Below are 19,100 nucleotides of genomic sequence, written 5' to 3'. Positions count from 1 at the left end.
TTCTCGTCAGGTTTTGCAAGACATGGTTCCTCCCAAGAAACATCTGCTTCGCCACCAACCTGCAAATGCCCAGATTGGCCTGATGGAGGGTAATACTTTCTGTACCACCCTACAGCCCCGCCTTTTCACGATGGACCTCAATGTCATGGAGCACAAGGTCTTTTATACAGAGGTACGTTGCACTACATCTCTTCTGTGAGACATTCTTGCATGTCATTTGTTGCAGCTGGGGCATTTTATATTGGGTAGCTTTCATATGCACATATAATAATCACGCTTCTCTGTCTTATTTTCAGCTGCTTAACTTGTGTGAGGCAGAAGATGCTGCACTCATGAAGCTGCCATGTTACAAGAGCCTCCCCTCTCTGGTGCCCCTCCGCATTGCTGCTCTCAGTGAGTCAGCCCAACTCAACCAATACTGTCTGATATCATCCGCTTCATCTCTTACAATGTGTTTTTGTCACCCGACACTACTTAGATGCCTTGGCGGCCTGCAACTACTTACCACAGTCCAGAGAAAAGATCATTGCTGCCCTGTTCAAGGCCCTCAACTCTACCAACAATGAGCTCCAGGAAGCAGGAGAGGCATGCATGAGGAAGGCGAGTACAACATCTTTTATTTTTTCCAGCGTCATTTGTCAGCATTTCAAGGTCTTTTAGTCATTCAGCTATATTGAATATCGAGTAAAAACCTTGAAATTTCACAGCCTCTCAACTGGAATTAAAGTTGTAAGTCATACTTTTTGTTTTAATACAAAGTAGGTTCAGTGTTCTTTTTCTCTTGTCATTTTCCATTGCAGATGTCATTAATTCTTTCCTTTTCATGCTGTTTTTGAATCCACTTGTCATCATATGAATCTTTCTTCCCTACCACACTGAGTGAACCAGTCATGCCCTTATTTATCAATGGATCCATACCATAAAGCCCCCAATCCATCCACCCCAGATGCTCTTTGTCCCCTTTCTCCTTCCATTTCCGTGCCCTTCATTTTCTTTCTTCACCACCATCACTCTTTATACCATGATTTTTTTTCTTTTCCGCTCCTTCCACTCTTTCTTTCATCTTTGCCCAGATAGCGCTAATGAGCAGTGCTGTGGCCCGATCGATGCAGGATGGGGTGTTTGTTCTCTCTACCGAGAGGAAAATGACTGTGGCTTCTATACATCTTGCCTTGTGTGTGTGTGTGTGTGTGTGTATAAACTGTGTTGCCCCGTGTGCTTGTTCACTACTGACCCTGCCCTCATTTGAGTGGCCCTTTGTCTCAAGAGATATGCAACGTGTAGTGAGAATTTGAAACGAACAAGGCAAGGTCCAAAGTTAAGGAGAAACGATTTGCAGTTGTTACAGAGCGGAATCATGTTTTTGAAGTCATTTGATTAGAATTTATTTCAAGTCGGTGTAAAGTAACATTTGACTGCCCCTGTAACTGTCATACAAGTATAAAAGAAAGTTAAAGGAAAACTGCACATTTGTTGGAATTTTGCCCTTCATCCACAATCCATATATGAAACATGAACACATGTCTTTCCGTGATATAAAAACAGATAACAAGAGGCAGGTAATTAATGCATGTAATGGGACACGCCTAAGTTGGTGTGGGTGGGGGTAATGTCCAGTTCATCCCACAACCTAGAGTTGGCTTTGAGTGTATGCAGTTATTTGATTGTAATCCATTTGTAAATAAATACCCTGTGTTCTGTTGTAGTTCCTGGAGGGTGCCACCATTGAGGTGGACCAGATCCACACTCACATGCGGCCCCTGCTGATGATGCTGGGTGACTACCGCAGCCTCACACTCAACGTGGTCAACCGACTGACGTCTGTCACTCGCCTCTTCCCCAACTCCTTCAACGACAAGTTCTGCGACCAGATGATGGTAGGAGACATTGCTTGAGTGTGCGGCATAGTTTGCGCAATCACTGCACAGTAAACATTAGCAATAATGCTAGCACTAAGCCAACCCAGTCGAGGGAGAGGATCCGTGTGTCGTCATGACAATAATCTGTTTAGATTTGTTTTTTTTTAACTTTATTGAACCGGACAGTACACACCGGCATGTACATGCATGTCTTCTGGCCTGTCTACATACACTCTTTGTCTTTGTCTCTCAGCAACATCTGCGGAAGTGGATGGAGGTGGTGGTGATAACTCACAAGGGAGGCCAGCGCAGCGACGGGAGTGTGAGTATAGCCACACACGCACAAAGCCAAGATTTTGCAGATGTAAAGCTTTCATAACGCAAACATGTTGACGTACCTCAGTTAAGATTTAGTTTAGTCCAGTGTAGAAAGAGCAAGCCAATGCAGAGATCCACAAGAGCTGCAGAGGAAATTGCGCGCAGCTTAAGTTTGGTGTAGTCAACACATCCTCGGCGTGCCCCCCCTCCCAGATGGGTTGTGAGTGGCCATATTACAATCAATGATTAATTAGGCGCCAGGCTGGCGGTGGTAGGCCCAGCGCTGCGTCTCCTCATTATCTCCCTGACAGATAACCTTGTAAAGGCAAAGAAAAGGTGAGACCGTAACGGGGAAAAACATCCGCCTCTCCTGTGAAAGTTAAACCATTTGTTCCCTCTTTCGCTTTATGATAGTTCAGCCTTCCCCATCTCCAAATGCTTTGCATAATTACATGCAAATTAGTCCTTTTTTCTTTGCCTCAACTCGACACCTTGTCGTAAACCAGTTGACAGTGAGGCTGGCAGTCACAGTAAAGCCGAGGTCATGTGGTCAATTAGCCAAGCCTGATAAAGACAAAAACGGAGATGAGGGATGGCTCGGTGCTGAGGGGGGGATGAAAGAAGTCTTAGACAGAGCCTGTCCACTGTGCTTTGGGCTTTTGACATGTAAGGATGAAACGTCTTCATTTGTGACCTTTTTATCACTATGATATTGTCAGCAAATGTCGGGGGTTTAGCTTGTGTAAAGCCAGTCTATGAGCCAGACATGGTCACTACTTTGGTTGTTCCCGAGGTTGCACGTACAGGTTTTTGCAGCCCGCCTATTCATTTCAATATCACCATGCCTCATCTGCTTACCTTCCATACGGAACAAAGACACACATGCACACATGCCACTCTGCTGACTCTGATCATTGTCTCCCACTCTGGTACAGCCTGCATTGGAGGGTTTTGAGGTGAGATGTGACCCGGTATGGCGCCCTCTGTTGGCGACTTGTTGTCATGGATTGACATTTACTTGAGCCGATGTTGTGATAGTGATGCTGGTGGAGTTGCCCTGTCTTTCTGTGTCCGTGTGTTTGTGATTTGTCTTCGGACAATGTCATGTCAGCCTACTTCACTGTCAACTGTACTTCTTGACTGAAATACTGTACGGTATTGATGCTGGTTGTAAAGAACACACAGTACGCATATTGTCCTAAATGTGTTTGTCAGCTGTGGGTTTGTACTTCAAGGACTCATCTGAGTGTCTTTCTCTGTTGAAGTTATTTTTCTGATTAGCGCAGAATACATTTTTATTTGACTGAAACTCATCCTTGTTTTTTCACAGTGGCTTCTCATAAGAAATGAGTTAAATATATACTGTGTATTAACAGTATTGTTATTCATTGCCCCTCTACTGTCTTTTCCCTAACAACCTTTCAGGAGATGAAGATCTGTTCTGCCATCATTAACCTTTTCCACCTGATCCCTGCTGCACCTCAGACTCTTGTCAAACCACTGCTAGAAGTGGTCATGAAGACGGAGAGGGCCATGCTCATCGAGGTAATACGTGGACATTGCACCATGCCCACCTACACACACACAGACATCCAATAGTTAATCAAGAGGTGGGCTGGACACGTCAGTTCTGTCAGAATGTCAGCAGTGGCAAAGGTGGATGCTGTTAGAGCTGCAGTGCATCCACTAATTTTCCTTTCAGTTTCTCTTAAAGTTAAATAATATTGTTGTTTCTCTCCATTTCTCCATCCACGCCATGTCGCCTTCTTTCAGGCCGGCAGTCCATTCAGGGAGCCTTTGATAAAGTTCCTGACTCGTCACCCGTCTCAGACAGTGGAGCTGTTCATGATGGAGGCTACTCTTAACGACCCCCAGTGGAGCCGCATGTTCATGGTCAGACACCCGGTTCACCAAGTGGTCGTCCCTTTAGTGTGCTCACAAACACATTCGCTGTTAGGGCAGTTTTTGGCCTTTTTAGCTTCCCTGTAAAATGGGAGGTATATATTTGGGCTTTTCCATCCTCTGCATTCCTTTTAACTCCAAGCTAAAACAAATCTCCAATTTGCTATTTCAAAACTTTAAATGTTTTCAGTTCATCTTAATCTATTATGATTGACAGTTCTACTCTTGTAGTTACACAATGCTTGAATGCTTGTGTCCACATCCAGAGTTTTTTGAAACACAAAGACGCCAAGCCACTAAGAGACGTGCTGGCGTCCAATCCCAACCGCTTCGTCACCTTGTTGGTTCCTGCTGGCACCGCCGCCACCGTCCGCCCTGGATCTCCCTCCACCACCACAGCCAGACTGGACCTGCAGTTTCAAGCCATCAAAGTATGGCATGGAGTATGGCGCCCATGACAATGTACACACACCTGACCGTTTTTATTCGCCATGTCCGCCCAGATCATCAGCATCATTGTGAAGAATGATGAGGGCTGGCTGGCAGGGCAGCACTCCTTAGTGAATCAGCTCAGACGGGTCTGGGTGAGCGAGGCCTTTCAAGAGAGACATCGCAAAGACAACATGGCTGCCACCAACTGGAAGGAGCCCAAGCTGCTGGCCTACTGTCTTCTTAGCTACTGCAAGTATGTACACACACACAGACAAGCATTGATGATTTTGGCAGTTGAGTCAAAGCTTTGACTTCAGACATAAACAAGAATTTTTTGATCTCTTCCCTCCAAAAGGCGCAACTACTCAGAGATTGAGCTACTGTTCCAGTTGCTGCGTGCCTTCACGGGCCGCTTCTTGTGCAACATGACCTTCCTGAAGGAGTACATGGAGGAAGAAATTCCCAGGAACTACTCCATCCTTCAGAAGCGCGCCCTGTTCTTCCGCTTTGTCGAGTTCAATGACCCACACTTCAACGACGAGCTTAAAGCCAAGGTACATATGTTCATTTGCTGCCAGAGGAGAAAAGTCGGTTCATGGGGGCATAACATAGGGGGCTGGAAAATTCTCCCGTGTTTTTACATTTATTGTCAACCAGCATTAGAATTCACTCACAGATGTTGGTTGTCAACTTCACTCGAAACCTGACTTTTTAATTGGATACACATATTGAGGTCTCTAGGTGCATGCCCAACATTAAAGAGTGAAATTAAATGGCCAATATTTTTTCAATGATAGCTGTCTATGTCAGAAAATGTGACTTTCAGCATGACATTCAGGTTTTGGGACAGCTAATTTATCCAGCTAATTCGGTATTTTAAATAAAATAAATAGTTTCTCCGTCAATGACTTGGAAGCTCTCTGGGCAAAGATCCACCATTGTCGCTTTCCCACAAATGACCACACAGAACAGCTATCATAGTTTAAGATCAGCTGCAGTGTTGTTGGATGCACACATTTTGAAGTTTATTACACTGTGGCAGCTTTTCAACCAGGCTGCACGCACACACACACACACACACTTTGAGCGGTTGTACCGGGCACTCCAGCTCCGCTGTAAAGCACAGACAGGTCAGTGGAGGAGGCGGGCCCTGGCACACTAGAGGCAAGTAACTGTTTGGCAAGAGTACAGACACTGAGACCACACACTGGCAATTGTGTTTGTGATGCTGCTCACGACAACCTGCTTACCTGATTAGAGCACAGTTTTGTCTCTTCCATCATGAGCCATCCTCCTCCCAGTAGAGTTTTGCTCTCATCATTGAGGAAGTTCTGTTTTTATCTCTCGTTTGTTTCTTAGTTCGCAGGATCACACAAAAAGCACTACTCAATATTCACAAAACATTGTAAAGAGGTGGGTTATGGGACAAGCAAGAAGTGCCATTCAAGTGCTGTTCATGTCATTCCCAGTGCGCACGATGCACTAGCTTTGCATGGTGCAGCCTGAAGAAGATGAGGCACTTTAATTTCCGTTTGAGCACGTTTTCACATCTTATCATGAATAATCAACATTTGAGTAATTGGCATCACTTTGTATGTTTGTGAGACTGTGCTTTTCAAATACCTGGATGTCAGATAGGAGCATTTGTTTCGGTGTAGCAGGCAGGAATATTTCACCTAGTGCCATACAAAAAGAAAACACAGAAGGGTATGAGGCAATGTTCAACTACGATGAATCATCTGTGATGCACAGACTGACCCCCTGCTGCTCCCTTCTTATACTTTGTTTTCGCCTTGTAGTCAGTATACAGAAGTTCCCTAAGATTCAGTGTATGTAATTCCAGCAAACAAAAATGGTCTGTAATTGATGAAGCACACACCACCTTTTTTCATAGTCTGCTGGAGTCATTTTGTATATGCGGTGGAAAGATTGTTTGATTCTAGGGCAGAATACAATGAAACTGCAGTGATCACTGTCACTTCATGACTATTTTGTATACACTGGACCAATAGATAATGTGCCATTGGGGTACCGCTGTGTAAAACCCAAACACATGTATTTGTATGGAAATTAGATTTAACCTAATTAAGACATCTGCAGAAGAAGATATAGGCTATATGCGTGTGTATTTGTGTTTTCTAACCGCCTGCGGCATCACTTCATCTAATTATGTCACAAAAATATGCCGTGATGGTACATTGATTGATGCGAGAGAAGCTGAGAAATGATAGGAACAGATGAGGCTGAAGAACAAACCGGTGTGCAGTGCATTTTCTCATTCTCATTTTCAGGGTGCGTGTTGTGCGTCTGCACTTGAATCCATCACAGTTGCATGTACGCTGCGTACAATATTCACAAGTAATGAGCTAATGGAGGGGAGGGGGGACATATGCCGCCATAGATTGTTCTTCACTGAGCGTCGCCCTGTTCACCCCAATGATGGATTGAATAGGAGGGCTCATTAACAGATAGCAGCTTCTTTAATAAATGCAGCCGTTAGCTTTATTGTGGGCGAGATATTCTGCATTTTACAGGCTAATCAAGCATGTGTCTCCATGTGCTTATTCTGGGAACAATCCCTGTAGATTTCAGCGCCTCTCCATTGTACAATTGCCTCAGAGCCAGAAACAGTAGGATTTACTATATTTTCTATTTGTCTGGCCAGTGTTTTACACAAAAGGCTTACACTTTGCTCCTTTTTACAAGCCTGACCAGTGTGTATTGTAATGTGAAACGGTAATTATTGTGGCTGTATTTAATTAAGATAACATCTAGAGTAGGACTGCTTTGCTGTCATGATTGTTTAAATGCCACGTGTTTTATTACTCTTGTTGTTGGTCACAATTACCTCACATCTGTCGGTATACCCAGCCAATTAATTATGTTCCCACACATTGTAAAATACTCTTTATCTCAGATTTTCTGGGTAGATTAGTGCCTTAAAGAGCTGAGATTGGGCAACGTTTCTTCTAAAACGCTTTTTAGATATGCATGGTGACTTCAATGATTAGTTCTGCTTTCCTGTCATGGGTCTAATATGAAATATGTTTGGGGGATTCTTGTGTTTTCCTGACTTAAAGGTGCTGCAGCACATCCTGAATCCAGCCTTCCTGTACAGCTTTGAGAAGGGGGAAGGCGAACAGCTGCTCGGCCCGCCAAATCCTGAAGGCGACAATCCAGAGAGCATTACCAGCGTTTTCATCACAAAGGTACACATACACCATTGCACTCTCACGTCAACATCCTTTTCCCCTTTTTATTGTTAGCATCACATTTGGTAATGGTTTTATTTCATTTGAACATGCATCAGATTACAATTGAGTGCATCACATAATCAGTTCAGTTTGTGTGTGTGTGTAGGTGGGGGGGGGGGGGTGTTGAGCATATATTAAAATTTTCTGTCAACCCTTTTTTTCTTTGCTCCCACACGAGAGGTTGAAATAGTGAATGGGTATTTTGATAAGGATGGTAGACTTTAATTTAATGAAGCAAACACGAGTCTGAATGTCAGTCTTGTGCACTAAAGGGCACCGTGTCTATTTTCATTACTCCCGCCCCCCCCAGGTTCTAGATCCGGAGAAGCAGGCTGACCTGCTGGACTCTTTGCGAATATGCTTGCTGCAGTTCTCCACGCTGCTGGTGGAGCACGCACCCCACCACATCCACGACAACAACAAATCCCGCAACAGCAAGCTGCGGCGCCTCATGACGTTCGCTTGGCCGTGTTTGCTTCCTAAAGCCTGTGTGGACCCCGCTTGTAAATACAGTGGACACCTGCTGCTAGCACACATCATTGCCAAGTTTGCTATTCACAAGAAGATTGTCCTGCAGGTGAGAAGGAAGCCACCTCCTGACAATGAAATTGTTTAAACATTTAGCATTTTTAGTGAACTGCATTACGTCTCCGCCAGCATTCCTACAAAAAAATACAATGAGAACTTGGAGGAACGATGGAAGCTGACATTAACAGAGTGAAAATGTGTCGCTTGTTTAGGTCTTCCACAGCCTTTTAAAAGCCCACACCATGGAGGCCCGTGCTATTGTTCGCCAGGCCATGGCTATTCTCACTCCAGCTGTGCCGGCTCGCATGGAGGATGGCCACCAGATGCTGACCCACTGGACTCGCAAAATCATTGTGGAGGAGGGCCACACTGTACCACAGCTGGTCCACATCCTGCACCTCATAGTGCAGCACTTCAGGGTGAGTGGATAGATGCAAAGTAAGTCACTCGCTGTAATTGGAGGAGGTCACCCATGCACTTCCTGCCGTGGTCTCGTCACTGGTGCAGGTATTGATTGCCAGTGTGTTCGTTCATGCTGGCTGTGACAGAGCAGTCAAGTAACAGATTAATTTCCCTGTAACGTATAATATAATAATGATGATGATGGATGTTTATCGGCACACACACACACTGTTAATGTCACTTTGAAAGCATCTCAACCAAAGTCAATTAACTTCAGACTTCTGGACCTCTACTGGAATATTGAACACTATTCTTCTACCGTCATTGCTTATTTGGCTGATATCAGTCCAGCTCACTTGAGCTGAGACGTGTGTAGCTGTATGTCGGAATAGAAACCACATCATTATCATACTTAATAACCAGAGTGACCTCACACCCCGTTGATGAAGCTTATTGACATTGACCACGATAATGGCGCTCTGCTCCACTGCAGCGACTGCATGCTGGCTGTCATACTTTGTGTGACCCATGAAATAACACCAGCAAAGGATCACTGACCTGTATGTTTGCACTCCTCTTAAAACTTCATCGACACGCTCTGCCGCTGCATTTGATGTCCCCGGCTTCACCAGTTCAGAGAACGAGGGTTCTTGCCACAAAACTGACATTTTCTTCACATTTCTTCTCTGTCTCCCAGACAGGTTGCTCTCATTGGGCCAGATGACTAATCTAATGTAATCACATCAGCATAATTGCACTGGGGAGATAATGACAGACAGATGATAGACTTTGAGTGTGTGTCTGTGTGCGTGCACATGTGATGGACAGGGCTTAGCCTCTCTGTCATTAAGGGGCGGTGAAGTCCTGCTCCATCGACTATAATTACCCTCAAAGTGAGAGGCTTTAATATTCTTTGTCACTCGCAGCAGCCCCATGATAGACATCTCATCTCTCACTCTTTTTGTCTGCGTGCTTGAGAGTCCTAGTTTGCCTTGCGAAGAGGCTAAGTGAGCGCTGAGTGTGATCCGACAAGCTAAGTGTGTGTCACGTCCTTGAAACTAAGTGCATACAAAGGTCGTGTTTATATCATCGTCTGTCATCTGAGTAAAACCTGAGCCCATAATGAGCATAAGAAAGCAAACTTACTCTTATATACACTATATTGTTAAACACTCGACAAAAATAGAAAATATTATTCACAAATTTGTCTAAATCTGTTAGTGACCACCCATGATTCAGTATATTTGGTATTATTGTCTCTCTCACGACTCTTTCAGTTAAGACATCTCATAATTTACTTATCTTAGGTAGTGACACCCTGACGGTACTATATTTTACCTCAAATGGTTCCATGTTTACTTTGGTTGTCTCCACAGGTGTACTACCCCGTGCGCCATCACCTGGTGCAGCACATGATCAGTGCAATGCAGCGTCTGGGCTTCACCCCCACCGTGACCATCGAACAAAGAAAACTGGCTGTGGATTTGGCAGAGGTGGTCATCAAGTGGGAGCTGCAAAGGATTAAAGACCAACAGGTGTGTTCATGTGGAGTAGAGTACCCATATAGCATGACTCCTCTAATGCATCCTTACATACTGAAAATGCTCTGTAGGTGTACCTTGGGTGTTAAATTACCTAGACATGAGTTTGTTCCCTCAGTATGAACTATAAGTACATCTCTATCTGTCCTGGCAGCCTGAGTCGGAGACAGACGTTGGGCCCAGTGGCGAAGGAACCAGTGGTGGCGCCGTGAAAAGAGGACTCTCTGCGGACGCCGCCACCGCCGGACAAGACGTTAAGCGATTCCGAGCCGCGACTGGAGCGGCTTCTACGGTGAGCTTATTTACATCCTATTATTTGACGCCTCCCTCCTCCGAAATTAGGAACCACTTCAAACTGTTCCCTGTTTGCCCTTGAGCAGTACTGTTTCCAAATGATTGCACAACAGTTTGCTCAAACAACATCTCTTTAAGGCAAAACTTGCCAACAGGAGGTGACAGCATCATTTCTGCTGTCGAAATTCATTTTTACCTCCTAACAGAATTGCCTCTCACATCTGTTTCATCTCTCTCCTACTGTGACTAAATGAGCATTTTTTTCCTGAACTGTCAAAAATAACTAGTAATTGTTAAATGCTCAATGGGCTCCATGCTCCGTTTCTGTCACAAATCCTCATTTTTCTCCCTGTGTGCAGTAGAGGTGTGTGCAAACTTTTGGAAATAAGTTGGTCACTGGTCACGGCCCTAAAACCGCCATATTAACGTTCCATTAGCCGCACCATTTATATGTGATACATGGAAAGCTCCTAGACTCTTCCAACCACCAGCCAATTGTTCTTACTGTATGTTTTAGGTGTTTGGTCGCAGCCAGTCCATGCCAGGCACAGAGACAATGCTCACTAAACCTGTTGACAAACAACACACGGACACTGTGATCAACTTCCTCATCCGGATCGCATGCCAGGTAACACCCCCGGCACACACAGACACATAAGAACTGCAAAGGAGTCTTTGATTGAAAGCTTGGAACAACTCTGGTTTTCTTCTTTGTTTCCTATGATCGCTATCTATAGTTTGTATTGTTGATAGAGATACAACCACTATTGTAATATTCACTTGTATCCAGTAGGAGGAATTACCAGGGATAATTATGGGCAATAGCCGGCTCTCTTTCTTGAGTCTCTCCTTAACCTGTGCAATGTCTCCCTTCCCCCGGAAAACATTGTGATATTGGAAGATGAAGACACCTTGTCAATGATGATAAGTGTACTGACCTTTCTTTGGTCCCCCCAGGTGAACGACAGTACCAATGTGGCCGGGTCCCCGGGGGAGCTGCTTTCTCGTCGCTGCGTTAGCCTGATGAAGACAGCCTTGAGACCTGACATGTGGCCTCGTGCCGAGCTCAAGCTACAGTGGTTTGACAAGCTGCTCATGAGCGTGGTGAGTATGCGGATAATGTACCTTCCCTATGACTTGACTGGATGGTGTGAACATGTTAAAGGGATTTTACTCTTCCATGTATGTATCGCAACCCTGGGGTGACTGCCAATCTTCATTGGAAAAACATCAGTAGTTGATTTTAGAGGTTATTCTCATTTGCAGACATACGGGTAGTAGGAAATATCCCACTTGTTGCTGATGTCTTTACCAAATAGAATATTTTTCTACAAAATGAAAGAATTTCAGAGGTCCCACAATTGTGTATTGGAACGTTTCGGCCAAAATCTAGCCTTGATGCTGGAATTTAGGCAGTTTAAAAGTGCTTTTAGTAAGCCCTACTGGTTGTCTGTAGCTTTAATGCAAATGAGATCCGTCTGAATTATAACGACAGATGTAGCATCCCCAGTCACACGGAGTCTGATGCTCTTTTATAACTCTATTCTGACCTGAACACACCCGTCCAAATCCAACACCATACACGAATCTCCAACTTACAAACACTTCTCTAGTCCTCATTGTCACTAGATGACAGCGAGATGCATTCAAGGGCACTCCAGGTAAACATGGGCATATTTCAGGAATATTTCAGACGTATTTGCATATTGTGTCACGATTTGTCATGATAAATTAATTTGAAGGGATTCTTAATATCTAGGCAACAGCAACCCCAGGAAGTTGCTTCCAAAAAAGACTGCAAAAGTTTCCTTGTCGCTGCTTAGGTAGGCTATGTCTTACGCAAATGCCTGAGCCCTTTGTCTGTTATCGGTTTTACACGAAGTGAGGCGCCAACTGCCATAATGACAGTGGCAAGATAACAAGAGTCAGTCCCGGTTGGCCTGTGACTTCTTTTTCAACTCCCCACCCTTTTCATCCACTCTTCTCTGTCCTTGCCCATGTGCCTCTGCATCTTTCCTCACCCTTCTCCCCCCTTCTCATTCCCTTGCCGCAACCTTCTCCTGTCATCTTTCCGGCCTCTGTTTTCACTTTGTCTCCCTTATCTGTTGCTCTCCTCAGTCTCTGTTCATCTCTCTGGTCAGATTGGCATCCGCAGACAAGGCAAGGTTATCACCATACTCCAGACGCCATCCCATATTTCCTTTGTACTCTTGTGGGGATCATTGCAACAGCTGTACCTTTCTCTCAGTCTGCACTGATTTCATGGCGAAGATGTGACAAACAAGGGTCTCTGTAGGTCGTATCCAGATAATACACAGGTTTTCTCTCCCTTGGGGAATGTGCACTACATGTCCAGCAGGTAAATGAGCAATGCCTTCTATCAGATTAGCTCATTGTATTATTGGATGGCAGCAATTGTAGGGCAGGAAGGTTAATAATGTGAGACGGCAAAAGAAGGTGTCAAATTCTTGCTAACATACATGTATATATTCCCTGTTTGCAGGTCTCAGCAGACAATGGTTTTTAGTAACGCAGGGCAGGATCAATACTACCCCAATATCTACCGAGGTCACCTTGTTCATTCGTCATTCGTCTGTCTTAGATTCTCCTTTTGGCCTTCATTACAATTTCAACCAAATCAGGCATTTAGTATGTGGGTCATCGATGTTTGTGGTGTCGATGTCAAGTGGTTTGTTTCTTTGGCGGGACTGATACTACTCTGTGATGTATTTATTGAGGAGTTGCCTTGTTTTTGTATTTAACAGGATAATTAGTGATACTTGATGTGGACAAAAGACTAGACCGTTACACCTTGTTATATAGAGTTGGTCCTCTCATTTGCAATTATCTGGAAAGATTTTCTGCCGCATTTCAAATTGTGCCCGTTGTCCGTGATATGGGACGTAAGGGTCATGCTCACACTCGCTATTCTAGTTTTTCCCTCATATGTTTGGTCAGTGGCCAATGGCCAGTCACACCTTTTCTTATACTAGTTCTACTGTATATACTGTAGTTCTAAAGGTTGAAACTTTCCCTCTGTTTTGCTATTTTGTCCTTTCAGGAGCAGCCCGCTCAAGCTAACATCTCCAACATCTGCACCGGATTGGAGATTCTCTGTTTCCTTCTGACTGTGCTGCAGCCACCCGCAATCCTTGCTCACTTCAAGCCCCTCCAGAGAGGCATCGCTGCATGTATGACATGCGGCAACACGAAAGTCCTACGTGCTGTTCACTCGCTTCTCTCTCGACTCATGAGCATCTTTCCCACTGAACCCAGTAAGCCTCCAACACTTTGAACGACGCAAAAGCTTTGGTTTTGAAGTCGAGTTAAGCATTGCTACTTCGCTCATCTCATTCTAGGCACGTCCACAGTGGCATCAAAGTATGAGGAGCTGGAGTGTTTGTATGCTGCTGTAGGCAAGGTCATCTATGAGGGACTTACCAACTATGAAAAAGCCACAAGCAACACCAACCCCACACAGCTCTTTGGTAAGACAGCCTCTCACTTTCTCTTACTTAAACTACACACACATGAATCTTTCAATATTTTTCATGAAAATGAAAAGACGTCTCAGTCACTTAAAGCAATCAAACTCGTGAGTGGGTCGTGAAAATTCAAAATGATGGGCTAACATCTGGAGTCTTTCAGTGAAGGCCACAGTACGACCGTTTGGGAAAGGTTGTATATTACAGTGCTAAATCTTTTCTCCCTGCGTGAACATTACATTTAACCATGCAGATGTGAGGGATTTTTTGAAAAAAATATTACATCTAAGCATATTTAATCAGCAGGGCTTCTATTATCAATTCATTTCCCCCAGGTTTCTGAAAACTGAGCTTGTTGTGTGACAAATAGCAATGAGCTAGATGTCAACTTTCAGTCAAAAAGGGTAAAACAAACCAGCCAGTGATTAATGATAGGCCTTTGGTATCTCTGCTGTCAGATGTAGTGTAATGCATCCATGTGGCCAGGAAGGCTGACATTTTTAACATTTGCTCCAGGGAGCAGTAGCATTGGGCTGGGTTGGGACATTACTCATACACAGTCCTACTTCTCTGACATCATACAACGGTTGTTCGATTCCCTCCAGCAATAAAAATCAAGCTGAGAATAAAAATGAACACAAGCTGAGCGTAGAAGTGTGTTCGCCGGTCATATGTATCGTAATTCCCACCGCTGCGCTCATTGTTTTCCAGGAACCCTCATGATTCTCAAGTCGGCCTGCAGTTACAACGCAAGTTACATCGACCGACTCATCTCAGTGTTTATGCGCTCGCTGCAGAAGATGGTGCGGGAACACCTGAGTCCCCAGCAGGCCAACCCAGGGGTCACTGAGACCAGCACTGGTAATTTGTCATGAATTCGGAGATACAAAACCAAAAAAAAGATTAATATCTTGCTCATCTCATGTCTTACTTAATGCACTGTAGATACTGTAAATGCTCCAATTTACTCCTGTGTTCAGTTCACTGCAGAGTCTCTTAATATCGCAGGGTGCATGGTCTAAAAAGGCAAACAACCACCTGGGTCTCTAATTAGTGCTGGGTCAAAGCGCAGCTGTGGCTGGTGGCAGCCTCCTAATGTAGTTTTTGTTTTTTTGTACTTGGTAGTAGTACATTAGATAGAGCTAAGTTATATTTTCCACATTCTCATGCACTCCAAATCATTATGAAAGTTAACAAATGTTAACAAACAGCCTCTTTCCAGCTATTGCCGGCTTCTAATGAAAGCCCCGCCCTCTTTGTGGCTTCGGTAAATAAACACCCCAAGTAGAGTTGGAATATTTAGGATATATCCTGTAATACTTAGCCTTTAATCCCGTCTCTGAGTGTTATTGTCCCTCTTCTTCCAGTGACGAGCGAGCTGGTCATGCTTAGCCTCGACCTGGTGAAGACGCGACTCTCCGTCATGAGCATGGAGATGAGAAAGAACTTCATTCAGGTCATTCTCACATCGCTGATTGAGAAGTCACCGGACCCTAAAATTCTCCGTGCCGTCGTTAAGATCGTGGAAGAATGGGTGAAAAATAATTCACCTATGGCCGCCAATCAGGTATGGGAAATGTAACGCATCGGTCTGTGTATACAAACAGGAACAATCAAAACAAACTAACATTGCTCCTCCTCCTAGATGCCCAATCTCCGTGAGAAGTCCATCTTGTTGGTGAAGATGATGACCTATATAGAGAAGCGTTTCCCCGATGAACTTGAGTTAAACGCCCAGTTCCTGGACCTCGTTAATTACGTCTACAGGTAATTACCGCTATTCATCATATAGCCCAATTGCTGGGTCACCTATGCTTCGCTGCCCTTGCATCTCTCTCAGCATGAGGGATGAAGGTCAAACAGGTTCAGGCAAGAAAAATGACAGGAAGTAACAACGGAAAATGGAGAGAAGGTGGAGGAATATTACCTTGATTAACCGTGGAAGGACACAACGGGAAAGAACATCATTTAACATATCGGTAGACACGTACTGTGCTTTGAGGATGTCGTCATAAAGATACAACATGTGCCGGAGTCTATTCCAGGGCGCTAGTAGTGTCAATACTCCTAGCAGGTGGGCACTATCATGCAATTCATCAAGTCATGGTTGTCTTTTAGCCAAAACTCGCACACATTTAATCAGCCAAATGCATCCTACATCCCTCCACCCCATCTGCTCTTCACGTCAGGGGATTTAAAATTAGTATTAAAGCCATGATTGACAGCATGTAATGATATTGGAGTACTAAAGCAGCTGCGCCAGAACAATGTATGATCAAGAAAGAGGAGACAGTAGAAGCCGCTGTCGTAGCCTTGACCACTTTACTGCCTTTACCTTACATTCTCTTTTCCTCTGTAATGTAATCATACCCAAGGGACTTGTTCATTGTGTAGTAGGATGATGTCCAATTATGACTTTAAAAAAATGATCAGAGGGTTTAATGCAGCCTTTTAATGGTTGGATTGTAGTCGGGCACCTTTGGTCACCACACGCATGTAATACACCAGTGGTTTCTGGACTTTACACATTCTCTGACCCCCTTCAGGCTTTTGACATGGAGCCAGGTACCCCCGACTAGTATAGTCTTAAAAAACATCAATGACAATAACTACACTGTGAAAACATCTTTGTTTGATATATTTAATTAAATATTAATTAATTAATATTAATTAAATATTTAATTTAATTGGAAACCGAGGGAATCCAGCATCTTTGTTGACCTGACACAGTTTGGAGGTCTTCCAGATACTTTATGTGTTGTGTAGGAGTCAGCATGCAGCACTACTAAGGACATCTTTGGTCCATCTCAACATTCAGGGATGAGAGTCTGTCAGGAAGTGACATTACATCAAAGTTGGAGCCAGCTTTTCTGTCCGGACTTCGCTGCACTCAGCCGCTGATCCGAGCCAAGTTCTTTGAGGTGTTTGACGCCTCCATGAAGCGGCGCGTCTACGAGAGGCTCCTCTACATCTGCTGTTCACAGAACTGGGAGGCCATGGGCAGCCACTTCTGGATCAAGCAGTGCATCGAGGTAAGACATTTAATCTGCCAGTACGCTGATGCAGCGATTCAGAAGGTGTTGTCCACTCACAAATCAGGCCATTTTTGTTGTGTCAGCGAGCATGGGGTCTGTCAAGTACTCTCACTGATACTGTGTTTCATTCTACTCTGCTGCGTATATCTGCATATTAGCTGTTGCTGGCGGTGTGTGAACGGAACACCATCATTGGCACCAGCTGCCAGGGATCAATGCTGCCTTCTATCACAAATGTCATCAACCTGGCAGACAGCCACGATCGTGCTGCTTTCGCCATGGCAACACATGTCAAGCAGGAGCCGCGTGAGAGGGAGACTAGTGACACAAAGGAGGAGGTAGGGTACCGGCGCACACACTCATGCATCACAGTGCACCCGGAGACACACTGTCTCACATCAATTAACACATTATCCCATTAGGAGCGTGCAACATGCTCTCATCCTGAGAAAAGATGAACCCGTCGCTGTTTTTCACACATTCATCACATCTTCTCCGTCACACATTAGCATGAAGTGAATGACATTTCCATTTCCGCCCATGTAGGATGTGGAGATAGATATCGAGTTGGCACCCGGTGACCAAACCACTCTCCCAAAGACAAAGGATCAGTCCGAGAGAGATGCTGGCAACCAACTACACATGCTTACAAACCGCCATGACAAGTTCCTTGATTCACTGCGAGAGGTCAAGGTAACGTTGTGCCTCTTACAATCAAAGCACTAAATTCAACTGAATGGGTAAGGTAGTCTTGAGATGTCAAAGGCGGTCCCTAACATTTCAGACCGGGGCGCTGCTGAATGCTCTCGTGCAGCTGTGCCACATCGCCACTCCACTGGCTGAGAGAACCTGGGTCCAGTTATTTCCTCGTCTTTGGAAAATACTCTCTGACAGGCAGCAGCATGTGAGTATAATTAGTGGTTTGACGTGAAAGTGTTCATTCTGAAATGACTATTTTTTTTCAAATTCTTAGCGGTAATTTCCTCCTCCATAACAATAAATCTGGCTCGCGAGTATGACCTCGACCTTGGGACCATGGCCACCTCAACACACGTGATTCTGCTTAATGAGGGCAGGTTCATTCACGCTAAATATGGAAATTAGAAGCCGAGGAAGGAAAGCTTTAATGAGCTGAACTAACTAAATGAATATGGAGTATTTTCAGAGGGGTTGAAAGGCCCTGATTTGAAGTGATTGAGCTCTTCAGTCTCTGAAAGATGCTCTCATTAGAATTCTAATGATATTTTCTTCATGTGACAGACCTCCAAGTCACACATGTTTATTTCCGTGCCCCTTATCACATGATTCCATGACAGATTATTGCGTTTGATGAAAGCGAGAGTGCTTTATATCCACATCGTTCTCTGAAGGAAAAATCTGCTGACCGATCGGTCTTCATTATTACTGCTTTAATTAAAGTGGCCATCAAGGCATTAAATACTCTACGCTGTCAATAGGAACTGAAAATTGTGGTCAGCAGCGATACATAATTTACTTCTGTTTGTGTGTGATTAACCCGCAGTCCATCTGCTTGCTGAGGATGTGATGATTGCTACCCTGAACACGGAAATCACATTGGCCTATACTTTTAAATAGAAAAAAAGGAAATTACTTATTCTTTCAAGATGACTTATGTTAAAACATCTAAAGTAAACTTTTCAATTGCCTTTTATTCATACAAAATAATACCTTTATCAGTATTATTTGCTTTCCTTCGCAGGCATTATCTGGAGAAATGAGTCCTTTCTTGTGCAGCGGCAGCCACCAAGCCCAAAGAGACTGCCAGCCCAGTGCACTGAACTGCTTTGTGGAGGCCATGTCTCAGTGTGTGCCCCCTATTCCCATTCGACCATGTGTTCTTAAGTACTTGGGCAAGACACACAACCTGTGGCTACGATCCACTCTAATGCTGGAGCAGCAGGCTTTTGAAAAAGGCCTCAGCCTGCACAGCAAACCAAAGCAAAATACTGAAGTCTATGAGCAGGAGAGCATCACACCACCTCAACAGGTGAGATTTATTGTTTCTTGGCTTTAACTATTGATATTCCAT

General features: G+C 44.4%; 1 protein-coding gene across 2 annotated transcripts in view; it reads left to right on the top strand.

Moving 5' to 3' along the window:
• Positions 1-19,100, top strand: part of trrap (transformation/transcription domain-associated protein) — a 55,642-nt gene that overhangs the window by 13,292 nt on the left and 23,250 nt on the right. Inside the window, exons 28-55 of one of the 2 annotated variants that reach the window (XM_058062239.2) lie at positions 11-172; positions 297-393; positions 479-600; positions 1,707-1,877; positions 2,113-2,181; positions 3,113-3,133; positions 3,603-3,722; positions 3,951-4,070; positions 4,346-4,510; positions 4,583-4,764; positions 4,867-5,065; positions 7,592-7,720; positions 8,076-8,342; positions 8,506-8,712; positions 10,072-10,230; positions 10,391-10,528; positions 11,048-11,158; positions 11,488-11,634; positions 13,592-13,805; positions 13,890-14,018; positions 14,727-14,876; positions 15,383-15,582; positions 15,661-15,782; positions 16,834-17,047; positions 17,209-17,388; positions 17,597-17,743; positions 17,835-17,954; positions 18,771-19,058. In XM_058062239.2, the coding sequence (XP_057918222.2) occupies positions 11-172; positions 297-393; positions 479-600; positions 1,707-1,877; positions 2,113-2,181; positions 3,113-3,133; positions 3,603-3,722; positions 3,951-4,070; positions 4,346-4,510; positions 4,583-4,764; positions 4,867-5,065; positions 7,592-7,720; positions 8,076-8,342; positions 8,506-8,712; positions 10,072-10,230; positions 10,391-10,528; positions 11,048-11,158; positions 11,488-11,634; positions 13,592-13,805; positions 13,890-14,018; positions 14,727-14,876; positions 15,383-15,582; positions 15,661-15,782; positions 16,834-17,047; positions 17,209-17,388; positions 17,597-17,743; positions 17,835-17,954; positions 18,771-19,058 (4,350 nt within the window). The remainder of the gene's footprint in view (positions 1-10; positions 173-296; positions 394-478; positions 601-1,706; positions 1,878-2,112; positions 2,182-3,112; positions 3,134-3,602; positions 3,723-3,950; positions 4,071-4,345; positions 4,511-4,582; positions 4,765-4,866; positions 5,066-7,591; positions 7,721-8,075; positions 8,343-8,505; positions 8,713-10,071; positions 10,231-10,390; positions 10,529-11,047; positions 11,159-11,487; positions 11,635-13,591; positions 13,806-13,889; positions 14,019-14,726; positions 14,877-15,382; positions 15,583-15,660; positions 15,783-16,833; positions 17,048-17,208; positions 17,389-17,596; positions 17,744-17,834; positions 17,955-18,770; positions 19,059-19,100) is intronic. The other variant, XM_058062240.2, reaches the window with a different exon arrangement.

The sequence above is a fragment of the Doryrhamphus excisus genome, linkage group LG2 (assembly GCF_037039965.1).
Source record: "Doryrhamphus excisus strain RoL-2023G ecotype Guam linkage group LG2, RoL_Dexc_Guam_v1.1, whole genome shotgun sequence".
Taxonomy (NCBI): Eukaryota; Metazoa; Chordata; class Actinopteri; order Syngnathiformes; family Syngnathidae; genus Doryrhamphus; species Doryrhamphus excisus.
This window is presented reverse-complemented; position numbering and strand designations above follow the sequence as displayed.